A 22,859-nucleotide genomic window follows, 5' to 3' on the forward strand; every position below is an offset into this window, starting at 1 on the left:
TAAGTGTTTATCTTAAGTCTTAAAGTGAGTAACCACACGTTGCTAGTTTATAAGAACCACAAGCTCATCAATGGAGCTTATGTCCATCAATCTCATAAATGTAGGCCAGTAAAGTAAAAACTAACCAGTGTGCACAATATATTTGCATTAAATCACAAATTGTCTGTCCTACTGTATTTTCCTTTTTCTCAATCTGACAATACTAACTTTCCCTCACCGTTTGGAAGACTTGTGTTTACCACTCTCCTCCTTGTCACGATGGCGTCTGTCTCGCTGATGCTCCTCCCTCTCCCTGCTACGTTCACCGCTGCTGTCGTGAACATGAAGGTAACTGCGCTCAAATTCTCGCTCACTCTCTCGATCATGGCTGTAGTAGTGGTAACGGTCATCCTCACTAGGCCAGATATCAGGACAGATGGGAGAAAGTTAAGGCATGCGAAAGGTTAAAGTTCCCACAAAACATCATAAGCAAATGGATCAGTATCTACACTGTTTAACATTTTATTTGTTTTGTTTACACACTTATATTCGCTGGTGGTTGGAGTATGATCTCTCTCTTGATCCCTCTCTCTGTCTCTTTCTCTATGACCTCCTTGGTACTCCCAATGCCCTCGCCCTCCGTCTTCCCCACCCCCCTTCTCCAGCACAGAGCCCCACGGCATGTGTGATGATGAGACTGGAGGGTAGTTAATGAAGCTTGGCTCTGAAAGAAAATACACTGCATTAACTGCAATACAAGGGGAAGTTATTTGATGTGTGGAGCATAAGGCATGACAATTGTATTTTTAACCTGCAAGGTAACCACCATACATACCTCCACTGTTGTATCCGAAAGGAAGAGGGGCTCTACTGCTGTAATTCAGGGAAGAAATTATGAAACAGAAGTTCTCTGAGTCTGATGCCTCCCTGCAGTCAGCAGGAAGATGTTTGGGGGTGGGGGTGCTGCAATTTGTTTCTGAAATATTTTTTAGCTTGCGCTACAGACTGCTATATTGGTCTGCTAATACAGGACTATTAAAGGCCCAGTGCACTACTTTTGTGAGACATTTTTTTTCAGGTGGTGCTGCAGCACCCTCAGCACCCCTACTTCCTGCAGCTATGGTTGATAGCACAGCAGAGGTACCTGATCTATCATCAAAAGAGTGGCCAGGCAAACCGGTTTGTGGACATTTTTGAGTTGGGCGTGACTTTAGAGCAGCGTCTGAACATATTGCCTTATTAATGCGTTAGTACATTTTAATTAGTCTATTGACTCTCACGTACCTATCCACTGGTGGCATCATCAAGGTAGGGGGAGGAGCAAGGGGAGGTGGGAACAGGCCTAGGGGAAAAGCAGTATGTAATCATCACTAACAACAAATATTTGTATAACTATGTAACATACAAATTCAGATTACAATTCTAGATTCATGGTTATGTATGTTTACAGCCATTTCAAAGCATGTTGTATAATATTATCATACTACAATTAAATGCATTTCTCTTGCATCCTCTGAGAAACTAAGGATTACACAGAGTTCTATATCGTGGAGCTCCGCCCCATAGGGGAGCTCTGCTCCTAGTGGTTTACCCTCTGCCCTAAGGCAGCAACAGCCTGAGACAAAATTATGCACACACCTGCAGCCAATAGGAGCACAGGTGTCCCTATAAGAGGGGATGCCTCCCCTCAATCAGCCTCCCTTTTTCTTCAGCGACTGGATGACTAGACTGAAGAGCCAAGAAAAGACGAAGCACGAAGACTCAGGACGAAAACGCCGTTGATATTCCAGTCATCAACGTCGTCTAAATGAGCACACCGGGAGATTTCCCACCCCCAAAAGCTCTTTTCAGAGCTCAGTGCAGATGCACTTCTATGGCGGCCGGTGACCACCACGACCTGTGTTTCGTGTGTTTGGGATCCCAGCATGCCAAGGAAGGCGTCTGCAGTCTCCCGAATTGCGCCTCCTGCGCCCTCCTTTCTTTAAAGGAGAGGAAGCAGCGTTGGGCGTTTTTTAGGGAGGACATCCCCCTTGAGGACGTGCTGTCGATACTAGCCTCTGCTTCAGAGGCGTCGTCCGACGGCGCAGACTCGGGGTAGGATAGGGATTTTGAGGAGGAGTCCGGCGTTCCGATGGAACAGTCAGACCCCATCCCTCATATTTTCAAGCCCCCCTTTCCCTTGGAAAGCGAGAGGGCTTGTAGTCCCTATAGCGAAGGGGACACAAGCTCTGAGAGATCAGAAGCCCTGTCCTTCGCTGCAGCCTCTCTGAGAGCGGATTTTCCGGGTCTTATTGAGAGAGCTGCGCAACGTCTGGAGATAAGGCTGCCCCCTCTTCCCTCCGCACCGGAGGTTGATATGATGGAGGGCGGTCCTTATTCCAGGCCGAGAAGGTGGCAGAGCCAGTGGCTCCTGCCATGCCTTCTTTGGCCAGGTACGTTGAGGGCTTGTGGGAGGCACCTTTAGCGGCGCGTTCGCCAGTGAAAGCGTACCTCCCATTCACGAGAGTGGAAGGAAGGTTCCAGGGCAAGGGAATCCCCAGGTTAGAGAGCGCCATGGCGGCGTATCTTGTACCGGGTTCGAGCCCTTGGCCCTCTTCCAAGAAGGCCACATTGCCATCCCAGAAGGACCGACTCACAGCGTCGCTGTTAGAGAAGTCCTTTGGGGTTGGGAGCCCAAGCTGTAGCAGCAGCTAATAACATTGGCCTCTTGGCGGCCGCTCTGTCCCGTTTAACCACGGGCAAGACAGAGCTGGCACCGGAGGAGGTGGAGGAGGCGTCCAGAATTTCTGGCGCCATACTCCACCTAACACAGGCGTCCGCAGTCTGCGCGGGGAGGTCCATGGCCACTTCGGTGGTCGGGGAGCGACACCTCTGGTTGTCATTGACTTCCATGAAAGAGGCAGACAGGACGTCTCTCTTGAACGCCCCCCTCTCTGACGACGGCCTCTTTGGGGTCGCAGTCAAGGAGGCGACGGAGCGTTTTTCCAAACTGGAGGAGGAGAAGAAACAGCTGGCCAAGCACCTGCCGTTGGCAGGACGACTCGGCCCCGCTCCGTCCCAGAGGCCATCTACCTTGGCCCCTCAAAGTAGACCGGGGTCTACAGCGAGGCGGCGTAATCGGCGTCATCCGGCGGCAGCGAGCAGCAAGGGAACGGGCCCCGCCCTTCCAGCAGCTACAGTAGCCCCACTTCAGCCGGCGAGGGAGGTGACGAGGACGCCGACCTGGCCCTCCAAGGGAGGCAAAAGGAGGCGTACGTGACGGGACGCGGGGGAGTGGATGGAGGACGCGTCGATGGTGTCGAACGTGCCCACTGTTCCCCCCCACCCTTCGGTTGAAGGGATGGGTGTTGATGTAAATGCCTTTGTTGATGTGTTTAATAAAGAGTTGGCTCCACCTGACTTTGTCAAAAAGAGCCTCTTTTCCATAATACGTCCGAGAGCGTTCAAATCTCACCCTCTCTTCCTTACCACTCTAAGAGCCGTTCAGCCCACCGAGGTGCGTTGCTGAACAGGCACTTAGAGTAGGTATCCATAAGACCTCAATCAGGTCGTCACATCACACTTCACGTATAAGAAGTGCTTTACATAGCAGGCAGCAGTCTCTGTCAGATTCTGACATGAGGACGCAGCCGCTATTTGGGGATGGCGCACTAGCACAGACTAAGGTCTCTGCTAGTACGAGCCAGACCCATGCTGCGTTCACGGAGGGCCCGATTACCGCGGTCACGAAGGTGTCCAGAGTATCGGCGCCCCCAGGCATTGTAACACAGCAGCTATCTGGGGACGGCGCATTATCGCAGACCAAGGTCTCGGTTAATGCGATTCAGAACCATGCTACGTTCACGGAGGGCCGGATTACTAGGGTTATGGGTATAACCAACGTATCGGCTCCCCTGACAGAACGAGCTAGTACTCACCACACTGAGTGTGAATCAACCCACCAGGGGTGCAGAGTTGAACACACACAGAAGGTGAAAGTTAAGAAGGTATCAAGGCGCCGCCTTGTTTTACCTCATAGAGACCTCATACTACAGACTTCTATGAGTACTGTAGTGAAGGGCTCTGATAGCGAATTGCAGTCACCTAAGATGATGCAATCGCTTGCTGGGGATGGTGCCCTGCCGCAGGCTGTGACCTCGGTCAGCGCAATTCAGACCCGCGATGCGTTCAAGGAGGGCAGGAATACGACGGTTACGAGTTTAACCGACGTCCCTGCTCCTCTTTCTCTCTCAGAACGCATTGATGGTTCCACACCCTTTCACGGGAGGCCCACCTTGGGCTGTTCCACCACTTCAATGTTGGGGAACAGTGGCGGTAAGGGCCATAGAGGAATACAGGTCCTTCCTACTGGATGCACCACAGCTTCGTGCTCAGCCGCTTTCTCTGCATTGCTGGCAGTGGCGAAGAAGCTGCACCCTCTCACGCTGGCTAGAACAGACGTTGCAGAAGGGTTATGCTCTCCAATTCCACCGGACCCCACCCCCGTTCAGGGGAGTGGTGGAGACGGTGATGAAAACGCCAGACAAAGTGGCCGCTCTGATGACAGAGATTACGGAACTTTTGGCGAAGGAGGCGGTGACAGTAGTTCCCCGGGAGCAAAGGAACAAAGGGCTATATTCGCCTTATTTCCTAGTGCCCAAAAAGACAGGGGGAGTGAGGCCGATTTTGGACTTACGCATTCTCAACGAGAGCATAACCAAACGGCCCTTCCGAATGCTAACGACAAAACGCCTGCTGGAATGTGTCCAGAGAAGGGACTTTTGTACGAGCATAGACCTAAAGGACGCGTACTTTCATGTGCCGGTTCAGCCGCGTCACAGGAAGTTTCTGCGGTTCGCCTTTCAAGGGGTGGCGTACGAATACACGAGGATGCCATTTGGATACGCCCTGGCACCTCGCACATTTTCCAAGTGTGTGGAGGCGGCATTGGAACCGTTGCGTCGTCAGGGAATACGGCTACTAGCCTACCTGGACGATCTACTGGTTCTCGCCCCGTCAGCAGAGCTGGCGATCACTCACACAACACAGACAGTGATGCATCTCACAAGTCTGGGGTTTGCTGTGAATTGGAAAAAGAGCGCGCCCTGGCCCACTCATCAGATTGACTACCTGGGGATACAGCTAGACACTGTGAGGATGAGGGCTCGAATTTCGGACCCCCGAAAGGTAGCCTTGTTGCTAGCCCTGAGGAAGTGTCGTCCGAATCACACGGTGACGGCGCTGTCGATCATGTCACTTTTGGGTCTCATGTCGTCAGCCCACTCTGTGGTTCCGCTGGGACTCCTGCATATGCGCAGGATGCAGCGATGGTTCGCCCAACTAAGACTAGACCCATTGCATCAACGTCATCGGTTGGTGGTGGTTCCCCTCTCGCTCAGTGCAGATCTGAACTATTGGAGAAACCCGCGCATTCTCACGCATGGAGTCCCGATAGGAAAGGTGTCCTCTCACATCCCAGTATTCACGGATGCGTCCCTGACGGGATGGGGAGGGACATGTCAGACCCAAGCGATAGGAGGTGTGTGGCCTCAATCAGGTCGTCATATCAACCTCTTGGAGTTGGAAACGGTTAGACTGGTTCTGACCCACTTCGCGTCTACCCTTCGGGGTCGCGATGTGCTGGTCTGGTCAGACAACCGGACCACAGTAGCTCACATAAATCGCCAGGGAGGAGTCAGGTCTCCTGCTCTCCATCGGGCGGCAGAGGAATTGTGGCTGTGGGCTTACGAGCACCTTCACTCATTGAGAGCAGCACACATTCCGGGCTACTTGAACGTAGGAGCAGACCTCATGTCAAGAGGGGGTCCTCGAGACGACGAGTGGTGTCTGCATCCGGACATTGTTCTTCAGATTTGGGAACAATTCGGGAGAGCCGAGGTGGACCTATTCGCGTCACGCGTGAACGCGCAATGTCCTCTGTGGTTCTCTCTGAGGGAACAGGACGAACCGCCACTGGGAAGGGACGCCTTTGCGCACCAACCGTGGCCGAGAGTTCTCCTGTATGCATTCCCTCCGCTGTCCTGCATTCTCCCACTGCTAGCCAGGGTGAGGTCAGGGGGGCTGTCAGTGATACTGAGAGCGCCCGATCGCCTGGGGGCTCCTTGGTTTGCGGAGATGAGTCAGATGTTGATTGCGCCACCTTGGCCAATTCCACATCGACGGGACGCGTTGTCTCAGGCGGGAGGCACGATAGGGAAATTGCCCATAATCGGCCAACCACTGAAGGCCTGGCTGCTGAGAGGGACAGGCTAGAGCGCCGTGGGTTATCTGATGCAGTGATCAGGACCATACAGGGTTCACGTGCCAGTTCCACTTCTAAGATGTATGCCAGTAGATGGAACGTGTTTTCACGATGGTGTGTCACACAAGGTGTAGACCCCATGAGCTGTCAGGTGGAGAGTATTCTCTCTTTTCTACAGCTCATGTTTGATAAGCAAAAATCGCCTGCCACTATTAGGGTGTTTGCAGCAGCGATTTCAGCTTGTCATGAGGGGTTTGGCAGAGACAATGTCTTTAGCCACCCTCTAGTGAAACGCTTCCTATTAGGAACGCGGCGACTTAGGCCAACACCTAGACTCACGCTTCCTCAGTGGGATTTGGCTTTGGTACTCGAAGCGCTATGTAAGTCGCCGTTCGAGCCATTGAATCAAATGCCCCTCAAGATGCTGTCTATTAAGACAGCACTGTTGCTCGCTTTGACTACAGCTAAGCGGGTCAGTGATTTGTGTGCTCTTTCGACGAGACCTGACTGCCTGGCCATCAATGGTGACCTGAGCAGAGCAGTGTTACGTCCTAACCCGGCATTTGTGCCGAAGGTTATTAAGAGTTCATATAGGTCACAGACCGTGGAGCTGTGGGCTTTTTCTCCTCCTCCTCATTGAGAGAGGAGTGAGGAAAAGCTCCATCGCCTGTGCCCGGTACGCTCTTTGGCGTGTTACGTCGAGCGCACAGCAGCGATTAGGTCATCGCCTCAGTTGTTTGTGTGTCACGGTGCGGCTGCACTAGGTAGACCACTTTCAAAACAGCGGTTGTCTCACTGGCTTTGTGAAGGCATTGAGACAGCTTATGAGGCAGCGGGCGGCAATTGCCTCAGGGTATCAGAGCTCACTCCACTCGTGGAGTAGCGGCTTCTACTGCCCTTTTCAGAGGAACAGGGGTAGAGGATATCTGTAGAGCAGCATCCTGGTCGACGCCGTCTCCATTTATCTGTTTCTATCTCTTAGATATGTCTTCTAACTCTCTGGCTCGATCTGTACTCAGCATGGCTGAAGGGAGATCTTGAGCAAGAAAGAGAGGAGAAGCAGGACTGTGGACACAGGTTTCCATCAGGTCCGCTTTGGTTAGGAAGACGTGTTTTTGACAGATGTGTTTTCTAACTCTTTGGCTCGGTCTGTACTCAGCATAACTGAAGGGAGATCTTGAGCTAGGAAGAGAGGAAAAAGCAGGACTATGGACAAGGTTTCCATCAGGTCCGCTTTGGATAAGAAAACATATTTTGTGGCATGACTCCTGACTGACAGGTACAGTACAGTAGAGGCATGTGTTGATTGACAGAATGTGAGGTAATCTATCTGCTTGTTCAGTTTAGTATGACCCATGTTTTGTTCCTGCCCACTAATCTCTGGGATTCCATTGAGTGAGTGAGGCGGTCTACCGCGTTCACAATGTAGAGTGACACTTGGTGTCATTCCATTAGTGGTCGGTAGTGTTTTCACAGGATATTGAGGCACATCTATCTGCTAGTACAGATTAGTATGGCTTCTATTCTGGTGATCTGCCCACTAGTCATTGGCATTGCCATTGGACTAGGTGGGGCGGGTCTTTAACCGATGACGCGGTATATTGTGACGCCCGTAGGGGTTTTTAGTTGCAGTACTGCAGGACTTGGTTGCAGCCATTGCTAGGCCTGACCTTTTCGTTTCGATGGGAAGTGTTAGGCTCGGCAGGGAGTACATTTTGGAGCGCTACGCTCCGCCTTAAACCACTAGGAGCAGAGCTCCCCTATGGGGCGGAGCTCCACGATATAGAACGATTAGTTACCGGAGTGTAACTCCAGTTCTATGAGTGGAGCGGAGCCCCATAGGACAAGGCCCCTGCCGACCCTCTCTAGTCTCGCTGAAGATAAATATCTCGGGAGGCTGATTGAGGGGAGGCATCCCCTCTTATAGGGACACCTGTGCTCCTATTGGCTGCAGGTGTGTGCATAATTTTGTCTCAGGCTGTTGCTGCCTTAGGGCAGAGGGTAAACCACTAGGAGCAGAGCTCCCCTATGGGGCTCCGCTCCACTCATAGAACTGGAGTTACACTCCGGTAACTAATCGTTTTGTGGTCCAGCTATAAATACTTACCTGTAATGGAAGGTGGGGGTATACCTGAGAATGAGACCAAACATGTAAAGGTATTATAAACATTATGTTATAGTCAGTTTCTCCTGGCTCTCCTTATCATATCTCAAGACTATGCATTTGGTATGCTTTCATTCATGGTGTGGATAAAGGATGATACCTTACCTGGGGGGTGAAGAGGTGGGGGCATACCAGATACTGGTGGAGGAGGATGCAGGAAGTGTGGGGGGGGCATACCCATTGGAAGAGGAAGAGGAGGGGGAGGTCCTGCTGGTGGAACCAAGGGTTGTATCTTGTTACCATGGTCTCCAAGCACCTGCAGAGTTGTTGAGAACATTGAATGATGCAGAACAATAGGTGTGTGTTTTACACTCCTTAGCCTGCAGCCTGACTTCATCAAATAAAATCACTGAATGTGTGAACAGATTAACCTGGATGGGATTCTGTTCCTGCATTTCCCTCCTTCGACCTTCAACCCGGCGAATGGCTCCTGTCTGTCCACCAATCACATCAATAGTTCCACCCAATTTCCTACAGAAAGAGATGACAGCCATCTGTACTCTCACTGCAGTCAGGAGCCATTTAGAGCCGCCAATTGATAGCTTCACATGCTTTCTCTACCAAGTGTAAAATAAGTATTTAAAAAACGTAACTAATTACAATCCAGTTCTTTTGAGGGAAATGTTGTACCAGATCTGAGTTAGTCTCGGAAATCCCAGACCTAGGGCAGCAACAGCTCTTGGTCTGGGATTAATGACGGATGACAAAAAAAAAAAAAAGCCAACAAATCACGAGGCAGGTATGCCAGAACGTCGCCATTCGAAACCAATGTTTGCAGGCAAAACCTTTGCAGTGGTTTTAGTGAAGGTAGTTGATGCAAACTATCCACTTGCGAAATGCACTCATTAAAAATAACCTCTGTGATCTCCATCTTGCTAGCTACTATTTTGTGTCCGGGAATGTTTATGCTAGGGCAACAAGTGGATAAGGCAATGATGTAAGAAAACCGGATGTCCCAACTCCTCTATGCCAAACTGACATTGTATACGTACAGACATGTTAAGCTGGAACATTGTAACATTGTGGGAGACAAGACTGAGTTGGTGTGATGCTTGAACAGGTAAAAAGGTTATTACTTCCATATTTAAGCATACCTTTATTCACAGGTATTCTTAATCCCTCTTACATGTTTACCTGTTAGGTGGGGGTCCTGCCTTTAGTCTGTTGGCGGCGAGGGCCAGGACTGAAGCAGGGGGAAAGTCTGGCTTGTAATCAGGCTTGATGGAAGACGGTTCTGTATCCTTTTCTAAAGTGGTTACCCTTCCCTGCTGAACCTCGAAAATAAAACAATTATCCAATTATTTCCCACCCGCAAAATATCACTGTTAATATAATTGAATCTATGTTAGTACTGTATCACATTTAGAGATAAGATAAACCATTATTTTATATGAACATTTATAATAGTATTATCAATGGAATTATTAATGTATTATTTGACTTGGGGCCAAATCCAGAGAGGTCTGGCCTTGATTTAAGTGTGGAATGAGAAATCTGACACAGGAAAAAGCAGCTTTTCCTTGTCTGTGGCCAGTCTATATTATTTCAGTTCACATAAATAAACGTTGTCAATTTCCTGTCTCTCTAATATGGTATGATTTGGTCAAAAGTTTTAGAACACCTACTCATTCAAGGGTTTTTCATTGTTTTAAAAATGTTCTAATAGTGAAGACATCAAAACTATTAAATAACACATATGAAATCATGTAGTAACCAAAAAAGTGTTAAACAAATTTAAATATATTTTATATTTGAGATTCTTCAAATAGCCACCCTTTGCCTTGGTGACAGCTTAGCACACTCTTTCTTCAAGTGCAGTCGCAACCATCAAGGCTATGATGAAACTGGCTCTCATGAGGACCGCCACAGGAATGGAAGACCCAGAGTTACCTCTGCTGCAGAGGATAAGTTCATTAGCATATCAGAAGCTTCTAAAGCCATGACATCATTTTCTGGATTTTTCCAAGCTGTTTAAAGGCACAGTCAATTTAGTGTATGTAAACTTCTGACCCACTGGAATTGTGATACAGTGAATTATAAGGAAAATGATCTGTCTGTAAACAATTGTTGGAAAAATTGCACAAAGTAGATGTCCTAACCGACTTGCCAAAACTATAGTTTGTTAATGAGAAATTTGTGGAGTGGTTGAAAAATGAGTTTTAATGACTCCAACCTAAGTGTATGTAAACTTCCGACTTCAACTGTACGTCAGAATACTGTTCATTGGCTATAGCTCATCTGTCACGCTCTGGCTCCGGGACTGTGTAGTTTGAGCCAGGGTGTATTCATTTGGTTGTGTTGGGTATAGGGTGTGTTCATTTGGTTGTGTTTGGTTTTGGTTGTAGTGTCTTGTCTCGTCATGTGACTCCCAATCGGAGGTAACGAGTGTCAGCTGTCGGCTCGTTATCTCTGATTGGGAGCCATATTTAAACTGTCAGTGTTCACCTTAGGGTTGTGGGTTTTTGTTCCGTGTTCCTTGTCAGTCTTTATCACTGAGGACTTCATGATCGTTGTTTATTGTTTTGTGTCGTGTTCAGTACGAATAAAGTATGTACGCTTATCACGCTGCGCCTTGGTCCGCTTCCTCTATTAACGACGATCGTGACAGAAAAACCCACCGTACCAGGACCAAGCAGCGTGTCCAGGAGCCAAGGGTCTGGACATGGGAGGAGATTTTGGAAGGTAAAGGGTCTTGGACTTGGGAGGAAATCCTGGATGGGATGGATCGACGGCCATGGAGTGAAACAGTGGAGAGGCGACTGAGAGAGGAGCAACGGCGTCAGCAGGGCCATCGTCGGAGGGACGAGAGGCAACCCCCAAAAATTTTTTGGGGGGGGCACATGGCTTGGGCGGCTGGGCAGCAGGAGGCTGCCACACGGAGACGTGGAGAGAGGGCTACCGGATTACGGGAGCCATTGGCGAGTAGAGGGAGGGAAGTAGTTGAGGCACGGCGTAAGAGACTGAGGTGTGTTACCAGTCCGGTCCGGCCCGTTCCTGATCCCCGGTTAAGGCCAGTGGTGTGTGTTCCCAGTACGGACCGGCCTGTTCCTACTCCACGCATCAAGCCCACGGTGTGCGTCGCCAGTCCAGCCCGGCCGGTTCCTGTTCCACGTACAAAGCCTACGGTGTGCGTGGCCAGCCCAGCCCGGCCTGTTCCTGCTCAACGCACAAAGCCTACGGTGTGCGTCGCCAGCCCAGCCCGGCCTGTTCCTGCTCAACACACAAAGCCTATGGTGTGCGTCGCCAGCCCAGCCCGGCCTGTTCCTGCTCCACGCACAAAACCTACGGTGTGCGTCGCCAGCCCAGCCCGGCCTGTTCCTGCTCAACGCACAAAACCTACGGTGTGCGTCGCCAGCCCAGCCCGGCCTGTTCCTGCTCCACGTACCAAGTCTACGGTGCGCGTCGTCAGCCCGACCCGGCCTGTTCCTGCCACTCGCACCAAACCTACGGTGCGTGTCGCCAGCCCGGTCCGGCCTGTTCCTGCCACCCGCACCAAGTCTACGGTGCGCGTCGCCAGCCCGACCCGGCCTGTTCCTGCCACTCGCACCAAACCTACGGTGCGCGTCGCCAGCCCGGTCCGGCCTGTTCCTGCCACCCGCACCAAGTCTACGGTGCGCGTCGCCAGCCCAGCCCGGCCTGTTCCTGCTCCACGTACGAAGCCTACGGTGTGCATCGCCAGCCCAGTCCGGCCCATTCCTGCTCCCCGCATCAAGTCTGTGGTGCGTCTCGTCAGTCCGGCACGGCCCGTGCCTGCTCTCCGCACCAAGTCTATGGTGCGTTTCGTCAGCCCTGTCCGGCCCGTTCCTGCTACTCGCACCAAGCCAAGGGTGCGAGTCGTCAGCCTGGTCCAGCCCGTTCCTGCTACTCGCACCAAGCCAGGGGTACGAGTCGTCGGCCTGGTCCAGCCCGTTCCTGCTACTCGCACCAAGCCAGGGTACGAGTCGTCGGCCTGGTCCAGCCGTTCCTGCTACTCGCACCAAGCCAAGGGTGCGAGTCGTCAGCCTGGTTCAGCTCGTCCCTGCTACTCGCACCAAGCCAAGGGTGCGAGCCGTCAGCCTGATCCAGCCCATTCCTGCTACTCGCACCAAGCCAGGGATGCGAGTTTTCAGCCTGGTGAGGCCTGTTCCGGCTCCACGCACCAGGCAAAGGGGTGCGTATCGTCTGCCAGTTCCGGGTCCATTCCTACCTCACGCGCCAAGCCAGGGGGTGCGCGTCGGAGGTCCTAATCCAGCAAGCTGGGTCAGATCGGACCGGGGCACTACAGGGGAGTGAAGTGGGGTGGTGGTCAAGCCCGAGCCGGAGCCGCCTCCGAGGAGCAACACCCACCCAGCCCTCCCCTATTTTGGGGGTGTAGGCGCGGTCGGAGTCCGCGCCTTTAGGGGGGTACTGTCACGCTCTGGCTCCGGGACTGTGTAGTTTGAGCCAGGGTGTATTCATTTGGTTGTGTTGGGTATAGGGTGTGTTCATTTGGTTGTGTTTGGTTTTGGTTGTAGTGTCTTGTCTCGTCATGTGACTCCCAATCGGAGGTAACGAGTGTCAGCTGTCGGCTCGTTATCTCTGATTGGGAGCCATATTTAAACTGTCAGTGTTCACCTTAGGGTTGTGGGTTTTTGTTCCGTGTTCCTTGTCAGTCTTTATCACTGAGGACTTCATGATCGTTGTTTATTGTTTTGTGTCGTGTTCAGTACGAATAAAGTATGTACGCTTATCACGCTGCGCCTTGGTCCGCTTCCTCTATTAACGACGATCGTGACATCATCCTTCAACACCATAGTACCCTCCGAGCTCATCATTAAGCTTGGGGCCCTGGGTCTGAACCCCACCCTGTGCAACTGGGTCCTGGACTTCCTGACAGGCTGCCCCCAGGTGGAGAAGGTAGGAAACAACACCTCCACTTCGCTGATTCTCAACACAGGGGCCCCACAAGGGTGCGTGCTCAGCCCTCTCCTGGCCACGCACGCCTCCAACTCAATCATCAAGTTTGCAGACGACACAACAGTAGTAGGCCTGACTACCAACAATGACGAGACAGCCTACAGGGAGGAGGTGAGGGCCCTGGTGGAGTGGTGCCAGGAAAATAACATCTCCCTCAACGTCAAAAAACAAAGGAGCTGATCGTGGACTTCAGGAAACAGCAGAGGGAGCACGCCCCTATCCACATAAATGGAACCGCAGTGGAGAAGGTGGAAAGCTTCAAGTTCCTCGGCGTACACATCACTGACAATCTGAAATGGTCCACCCACATAGACAGTGTGGTGAAGAAGGCGCAACAGTGCCTCTTCAACTTCAGGAGGCAGAAGAAATTCGGCTTGGCCCCTAAGACCCTCAGAAACTTTTACAGATGCACAATTGAGAGCATCCTGTCGGGCTGTATCACCGCCTGGTACGCCAACTGCACCGCCCGCAACCGCAGGGCTCTCCAGTGGGTGGTACAGTCTGCCCAACGCATCACCGGGGGCACACTGCCTGCCCTCTAGGACACCTACAGCACCCGATGTCACAGGAAGGCCAAAAAGATCATCAAGGACATCAACCACCTGAGCCACGGCCTGTTCACCCCGCTATCATCCAGAAGGCGAGGTCAGTACAGGTGCATCAAAGCTGGGACCGAGAGACTGAAAAGCAGCTTCTATCTCAAGGCCATCAGACTGTTAAATAGCCATCACTAGCCGGCTACCACCCGGTTACTCAACCCTGCACCTTAGAGGCTGCTGCCCTATATACAGTGGGGAGAACAAGTATTTGATACACTGCCGATTTTGCAGGTTTTCCTACTTACAAAGCATGTAGAGGTCTGTAATTTTTATCATAGGTACACTTCAACTGTGAGAGACGGAATCTAAAACAAAAATCCAGAAAATCACATTGTATGATTTTTAAGTAATTAATTTGCATTTTATTGCATGACATAAGTATTTGATACATCAGAAAAGCAGAACTTAATATTTGGTACAGAAACCTTTGTTTGCAATTACAGAGATCATACGTTTCCTGTAGGTCTTGACCAGGTTTGCACACACTGCAGCAGGGATTTTGGCCCACTCCTCCATACAGACCTTCTCCAGATCCTTCAGGTTTTGGGGTTGTCGCTGGGCAATACGGACTTTCAGCTCCCTCCAAAGATTTTCTATTGGGTTCAGGTCAGGAGACTGGCTAGGCCACTCCAGGACCTTGAGATGCTTCTTACGGAGCCACTCCTTAGTTGACCTGGCTGTGTGTTTCGGGTCGTTGTCATGCTGGAAGACCCAGCCACGACCCATCTTCAATGCTCTTACTGACGGAAGGAGGTTGTAGGCCAAGATCTTGCGATACATGGCCCCATCCATCCTCCCCTCAATACGGTGCAGTCGTCCTGTCCCCTTTGCAGAAAAGCATCCCCAAAGAATGATGTTTCCACCTCCATGCTTCACGGTTGGGATGGTGTTCTTGGGGTTGTACTCATCCTTCTTCTTCCTCCAAACACGGCGAGTGGAGTTTAGACCAAAAAGCTCTATTTTTGTCTCATCAGACCACATGACCTTCTCCCATTCCTCTTCTGGATCATCCAGATGGTCATTGGCAAACTTCAGATGGGCCTGGACATGCGCTGGCTTGAGCAGGGGGACCTTGCGTGCGCTGCAGGATTGTAATCCATGACGGCGTAGTGTGTTACTAATGGTTTTCTTTGAGACTGTGGTCCCAGCTCTCTTCAGGTCATTGACCAGGTCCTGCCGTGTAGTTCTGGGCTGATCCCTCACCTTCCTCATGATCATTGATGCCCCACGAGGTGAGATCTTGCATGGAGCCCCAGACCGAGGGTGATTGACCGTCATCTTGAACTTCTTCCATTTTCTAATAATTGCTCCAACAGTTGTTGCCTTCTCACCAAGCTGCTTGCCTATTGTCCTGTAGCCCATCCCAGCCTTGTGCAGGTCTACAATTGTATCCCTGATGTCCTTACACAACTCTCTGGTCTTGGCCATTGTGGAGAGGTTGGAGTCTGTTTGATTGAGTGTGTGGGCAAGTGTCTTTTATACAGGTAACGAGTTCAAACAGGTGCAGTTAATACAGGTGATGAGTGGAGAACAGGAGGGCTTCTTAAAGAAAAACTAACAGGTCTGTGAGAGCCTGGAATTCGTACTGGTTGGTAGGTGATCAAATACTTATGTCATGCAATAAAATGCAAATTAATTACTTAAAAATCATACAATGTGATTTTCTGGATTTTTGTTTTAGATTCCATCTCTCACAGTTGAAGTGTACCTATGATAAAAATTACAGACCTCTACATGCTTTGTAAGTAGGAAAACCTGCAAAATCGGCAGTGTATCAAATACTTGTTCTCCCCACTGTATATATATATATATATATATATATATATATATACACATACATATACACATATATACATATAAATACATATATATACATATCCTTAAAAAATATATATTTCCCTTTATTACTTTCCAACCCCTTCCCTAATTGGAGTAAACTAGTGAACAACAATGCTTAGGCCTCTACTTCCAGATTATACATACTATATACATTTTATGGAGACAGTCAGTTTTACAATAATTCTATTTTGTTTGTTTTTACTCCTGAACTTCCTCTACCCTCAACCTCTCCGATCATTTTCATGATGTCCATCCGGTTTGCCATATCTTTCTAACTGTGCTCTTTCACAAAAGCTCTCAACCTATTACCTATATACTTATTATGGACACAGTATGCTTTACATTAGTTATCTTGTTGTTATTAGTTGTTGTTAGTTGTTATTAGTCCCATCCTTCAACTACATTCAACACCACCCATCTATCTCTTAACACCATCCATATTGGATTTCTACTTGCCATATATTTTCAACTGTACTGTGATGTTTTACAAAAGTTCTGAACAGTTCTAGTATCATTGTTTCTACAGATTGTAAATTGAAAATAAACATTTTTGCTAAAAGTATTATTATATTATTGATCGATTGACTATGACTTTTCAGATCACCCAGTAGTGCTATCTGCAGGGTTAGCTCCAGGTAAATATTGCAATCTTTTAGCCATTCCTGGACCTGTGTCCAAAAACAAGCTACAAATGGACAGTACCAAAACAAATGATCTAATGATTCTGTCTCTTCACAGCAAAATCTGCAGAGCTGGGAAGATTGTATCCCCCATATAAATAACATTCTATATTGGTAGCAAGAATTTTGTATAATAATTTAAATAGAAAAATTTGAAGTTTTGAATCCGGCGTCGTTTTGCATATCAGTTCATAAACACAATGCCATGGAATCGGTACATAACATTTTTATTCACAACTATTTTGCAATCTATATGGGACGGCTGTCAATCCTTTAGTCCTTAAATGAAACTGGTATACTTTTTATTTATCACAATTTTCATTAACCAATTATGTTCTTTAATGCAAGGCCGACAGACAAGTTCCTTACTTTTTACCCCTTCCACTTTCCTCTTCCATTTTTGCGGTAATGGTGCAATTATTTGGTTGTAATTTTGGGTAGAGCATTTCCATATGTTTTTGTTAGCTGCGTGTGCGACATAACTCCACCAGTCCTACCGATGATATCATTTACGAAGATTATACATTTTTCAAACAATTTTCATAAAATAATATTTTTTTATCAATTAGTATATTTGAGTTTAACCACAATATTTGTTGCATTATTTGTTCTGTTGTTTCTGGAGGATTAAATTGAAATTGCAACCAACTTTCTATGGCTTGTTTTAGAAATAGTGATATTTGGGAGATGATTTCCTTTTCAAATACTTGAAAGTGAGGGGTTGTAATCTGAATAAAGGGAAAAATACCATTCTTGAACATTGGGTGTGTCACGACTTCCTCCGAAGCTGCCACCTCTCCTTGTTCGGGCAGGCTTTGGCGTTCGTCGTCACCGCCGCTCCTCATCTCATCATTGCATTTGTTTTGTCTTGTTGATTACACACACCTTGTTCATATCCCCTCATTAGTACTTGTATAAGTGTTCCCTCTGCCCCCTTGTCCTTGTGTGTGATTGTTTATTGTGAGGAGAGTGTAGCTTGGTTGAGCTCCGTTTATTTTGTATTGCCGGCGTATTTTTCCCCGTGTGCCTGTTTAGTTCCAGTGCGCCTGTTTTGTGCACTGGACTGTTTGACGCATTTCCGAGTAACTCTGTATTCCGGAATAAATTCTGTATTCTGTGATTTACCCTCCTGCGCCTGACTCCTTCAAATCACTCATCACAGGGTGAGAATCTTACTAATTTGCTAGAGAACCAGTTTGGATTTAAGTATAACTTTTGTATGACTGAAGCGTTTAGTGATAGGTCTAATGCTTTAATATTTAATAATTTCTGTCCTCCGAATTCATATTCTTTATATAAATAGGCCCGTTTAATTTTGTCTGGCATGCCGTTCCAAATAAAATAGAATATTTTTTCTCATATAATTTAAAAATCTGTTCGCTAGGCATAGGCAAGACCATAAGCAAATAGGTAAACTGGGATAATACTAAAGAGTTAATCAGGGTGATTTTTCCACAAATAGACAGGTGTTTACCTTTCCATGGTAGCAAGATCTTATCTATTTTTGCTAACTTTCTATTAAAATGTATTGGAGTGAGATCATTTATTTCATTTGGGATATGTATTCAGAGTATATCCACATCACCATCAGACCATTTTATTGGTAAACTACATGGTAATGTAAAAATTGTATTTTTTAGTGATCCAACACGTAATATAGTACATTTATCATATAATTTGGTTGTAATCCAGAGCGGTTAGAAAATTTATCTAGGTCCTCTATGAGGCTGTGGAGGGATTCAAGTTGTAGATTTAAAAGAAAACATGAATCATCAGCGTACAATGACACCTTTGTTTTTAAGCCCTGGATTTCTAATCCCTTGATATTATTGTTGGATCTGATTTTAATAGCTAACATTTCGATGGCCATAATAAATAGATATGCCGATAGTGGACAACCTTGTTTCACTCCTCTTGACAGTTTAAAACTTTCTGAGAAATAGCCATTATTTACTATTTTACACCTAGGGTTACTATACATGATTTTAACCCATTTCAGAAGAGATTCTCCAAAATTGAAATGCTCCAGGCATTTATATATAAACCCCAGTCGTACTTTATCAAAACCTTTTCAAAGTCTGCTATGAATAGCAGGCCTGTTTTCCCAGATTTTTCATAGTGTTCTATTGTTTCCAGTACTTGCCTTATATTATCTTCAATGTATCGTCCATGTAAAAAACCTGTCTGATTAGAATGAATAATATCAGTCAATACCTTTATAATTATATGCGCTATACATTTTGCTAGAATTTTTGCATCACAACACTGAAGTGTAAGGGGCCTCCAATTTTTTTAATGGACTGGATCTTTATATTTTCCACTTGTATCCTGTTTCAGTAATAATGAAATCAGACCTTCTTCTTGAGTGTCTGATAATCTACTATTTACATAGGAGTGGTTAAAACATGCTAATAACAGTCCTCTGAGTATATCAAAAAAGGTTTGGTATACCTCGACTAGTATGCCTTCCAACCCTGGAGTTTTCCCGGACTTAAAGTCTTTAATTGCATCCAGAAGTTCCTCCTCTGTAATTTCACCTTCACATTAGTCTTTCTGTATGGCTGTTAATTTTACATTATCAATAGAAAAAAAATATCTACAATTAGCTTCAGTTAGAGGAGATGGAGGCGACTAAAACGAAAACATATGCTTAAAGTACTGTGTTTCCTCCTTCAAAATATCATTTGGTGAATCATGGGTGACTCCGTCATTTGTAACCAGTTTCAGTAAATTCTTTTTTGTAGCATTTCTATGTTGATAATTTTAAAATAATTTGGTGCATTTTTCCCCATATTCCATCCAGTTTGCTTATTAAAGGCACATTTAAAAGCATCCCATACAATAAGGGGATTTGCTGTACCTATGTTATGTCTAAAAAAATCTGTTATAAATCCCTCTGTCCTAGTTAAAAACAAGTTATCATCCAATAGGCTTTGATTACATTTCCAATATCCTCGCCAACGTGGAAATTCAGTAAGAGTAATATATATGCCAATTATATGATGGTCCGACCGCATTCTGTCCCCTATCAACACTTTAAACTTTTGGTGCCAACAAGAATGACATAAGAAAGTAGTCAAGACGACTAGCTTGATTGAGCCTCCACCATGTATATCTCACTAGATGAGGATATTTAAGCCTCCATATATCTACTAGTTCCAATATATCCATGACATTCATGATTTCCTTAAGAGCATGAGGGTGATAGTTTGTAGTGTGATTTCCTTTACGGTCCATTGAGCTATTTAAAATGGTATTATAATCTCCCATCATAATAATAGAGTCTTGTATTGCTTGCAGGGTTGATAAGTTACTATAGTTATTATTGTCAAAGAAGTGTGGATCATGATTATTTGGTCCATAAAGGTTAATAATGAGCCATATCTGTTTATGGTCCAATAACATATTTAAAATAATCCATCTACCATGCGGATCTGTTTGGACAATTTGCACATTCGGATCGAAATTACTGCTAATTAATATCACAATGTTTTACAGTAGTGTGATAAGTTGGTATAATTAATCTATGTTTTGAGGACTCACTGTTATCTTGTTTTGAAAACTGAGAGAAGCACTGGGCTCCAGGCCAAGCTGTAGTCTGCGCTGTCTCTCACAGTACCCCTTCCACGTTTCCTCATTAAAACCATAGTTGAAGTAGTCTGAGAGGTCGGCACCTAGAGACAGAACAACATACAAAATAATATGTTGTAACAATCTGCAGCAATTTTATTTCAAAGATTCAAATGATCAGTTCAGTATAAGTAAGCAAAACCCTTACCTGGCTTTCTCCACGGTTTGTCCTCAAATATGTCCATTTCCACCTCCACAACTGGTGCACCATTGAAGGCCCCTAATGTCTCTATATCTATCCCTTTGGGCTGCAGCTTAACTTGTAGCAAAACAGTAAAATAATTAATTAGTCAACAAATACAATAAAACCATTATTGCCCACCTTAAATAAACCCCAAAAACAGGATGAGTTCACTCACTGGCTGCTGCTGAGACATAGCCACGAGCTGGTTTCAAGCTCAGGTTCATGCCCGTTCCACTGCAGAGATTCAGAAAGATTTCTTTAAATCCATCCAGTGGCCTTCATTAGTTGCCCAGATTTTAAATCAAGTGTGATACTGTCTTTATTATTCATTACAGCAGTATACACAGTCCCCTCAGAAAGTATTCACACTCCTTGACTCATTCCAAATGTTGTTGTGTTACAGCCTGATTTCAAAATGTATTAAATCGTTTTTTTCCCTCAACCATCTACACACAATACCCTATAATGACGAAGTGAAAACATGTTTTTAGACATTTTTGCAAATGTATTTAAAATGAAATACTGAAATATCTCATTTACGTAAGTATTCATACCCCTAAATCAATACATGTTAGAATAACCTTTAACAGCGATTACAGCTGTATTTCTGGGTAAGTCTCTAAGAGCTTTGCACACCTGGATTGCACAATTTTGCATTTTATTCTTTTCAAAGTTCTTCAAGCTCTGTCAAGTTGGTTGTTGAGCATTGCTAGACAGCCATTTTAAAGTCTTGCCATAGATTTTCAAGCCGATTTAAGTCAAAACTGTAACTAGGCCACTTTGGAAAATGCAATGTCGTCTTGGTAAGCAACTCAAGTATATTTGGCCTTGTGTTTTAGGTAATTGTCCTGGTGAAAGGTGAATTTGTCTCCTAGTGTCTGTTGGAAAACAGACTGAACCCAGGGTTTCCTCTAGGATTATGCCTGTGCTTAGCTCTATTACATTTTCTTTTTATAAAATAAAACTCCCTAGTCTTTGCCGATGACAAGCATACCCATAACATGATGCAGCCACCACCATGCTTCAAAATATGAAGAGTGGTACTCAGTGATGTGTTGTGTTGGATTTGCCACAAACATAACGCTTTGTATTCAGGACAGTTAATTTCTTTGCCACATTTTTTTGCGGTTTTACTTTAGTGCCTTATTGCAGACAGGATGAATGTTTTGGAATATTTGTTATTCTGTACAGGCTTCTTTCTTTTCACTCTGTCATATAGGTTAGTATTGTGGAATAACTACAATGTTGTAAATCCATCCTCAGTTTTCTCCTATCACAGCCAGTAAACTCTGTACCTGTTTTAAAGTCACCATTGGCCTCATGGTGAAATCCCTGAGTGGTTTCCTTCCTCTCCGGCAACTGAATTAGGAAGGACACCTGTATCTTTGTAGTGACTGGGTGTATTGATACATCATCCAAAGTGTAATTAATAACTTCACCATGCTCAAATGAATATTCAATGTCTGCTTTTTGTTTTACCCATCAATAGGTGTCATTCTTTGCGAGGCATTGGAAAACCTCCCTGGTCTTTGTGGTTGAATCTGTGTTTGAAATTCACTGCTCGACTGAGGGACCTGACAGATAATGATATGTGTGGGGTACAGAGATGAGGTAGTCATTCAAGAAGCATGTTAAACACTATTATATCACACAGAGTGAGTCCATGCAACTTGTTAAGCACATTTTTACTCCTGAACTTATTTAGGCTTGCCATAACAAAGGGGTTGAATACTTATTGACTAAAGACATTTCAGCTTTTCATTTTTAATTAATTTGTAAAAATGTATCAAACATAATTCCACTTTTATGATGGGTGATTTGAAGGAGTCAGGCGCAGGAGGGTAAATCACAGAATAACAGGATTTATTCCGGAATACAGAGTTACGCAGTAAAGTGTCAAAACAGTCCAGTGCACTGGAACCAACAAGGTACACAGGGAAAATAACCCGGCGATACAAAATACAAGCAGCTCAACCCGAGCTTCACTATCCTCACAATAAACAATCACACACAAAGACAAGGGGGACAGAGGGAACACTTATACAGGTACTGATGAGGGGATATGAACCAGATGTGTGTTATAAACAAGACAAAACAAATGGAATGACGAACGCCGAAGCCTGCCAGAACAAGGAGAGGTGGCAGCTTCGGAGGGAGTCGTGACAGTACCGGATGGCGACGGTGGAAATCCCACAATAGGGAGGGATCGAGGATATCCCTCACCGGAACCCAACACCGCTCCTCCAGACCATACCCCTCCCACTCCACGAGGTACTGAAGGCCCCACACCCGACACCTTGAATCCAGAATGGAACAGACGGAGTACGCCGGGGCCCCCTTGATGTCCAGAGGGGGCGGAGGAACCTCCCGCACCTCAGACTCCTGGAGCGGACCAGCCACCACCGGCCTGAGGAGAGACACATGGAATAAGAAGTTAATACGGTAATCTGGAGGGAGTAATAACCTATATGTAACCTTGTTTATCCTCCTCAGGACTTTGAACGGCCCCACAAACAGCGGGCTCAGCTTCCGGTAGGGCAGGCGGAGGGGCAGATTCCGGGTCGAGAGCCAGACCCGATCATCCGGTACAAAGACCGGGGCCTCACTG

The 22,859-nt window shown here is 46.7% G+C and overlaps 1 protein-coding gene across 4 annotated transcripts in view; it reads right to left on the reverse strand.

Moving 5' to 3' along the window:
• The window catches only part of LOC121541946 (pre-mRNA 3'-end-processing factor FIP1), a 30,403-nt gene that overhangs the window by 713 nt on the left and 6,831 nt on the right, over positions 1-22,859 (reverse strand). Inside the window, exons 5-15 of one of the 4 annotated variants that reach the window (XM_041851350.2) lie at positions 20,427-20,485; positions 20,216-20,326; positions 19,981-20,111; positions 9,519-9,652; positions 8,756-8,855; positions 8,490-8,640; positions 8,328-8,351; positions 1,264-1,321; positions 815-852; positions 523-703; positions 218-394 (exon numbers count right to left, since the gene is read on the reverse strand). In XM_041851350.2, the coding sequence (XP_041707284.2) occupies positions 218-394; positions 523-703; positions 815-852; positions 1,264-1,321; positions 8,328-8,351; positions 8,490-8,640; positions 8,756-8,855; positions 9,519-9,652; positions 19,981-20,111; positions 20,216-20,326; positions 20,427-20,485 (1,164 nt within the window). Of the gene's footprint in view, positions 1-217; positions 395-522; positions 704-814; positions 853-1,263; positions 1,322-8,327; positions 8,352-8,489; positions 8,641-8,755; positions 8,856-9,518; positions 9,659-19,980; positions 20,112-20,215; positions 20,327-20,426; positions 20,486-22,859 lie in introns of all 4 variants that reach the window. The other 3 variants (XM_041851349.2, XM_041851348.2, XM_041851351.2) reach the window with 3 other exon arrangements.

Source organism: Coregonus clupeaformis, chromosome 27, assembly GCF_020615455.1.
Source record: "Coregonus clupeaformis isolate EN_2021a chromosome 27, ASM2061545v1, whole genome shotgun sequence".
NCBI lineage: Eukaryota > Metazoa > Chordata > Actinopteri > Salmoniformes > Salmonidae > Coregonus > Coregonus clupeaformis.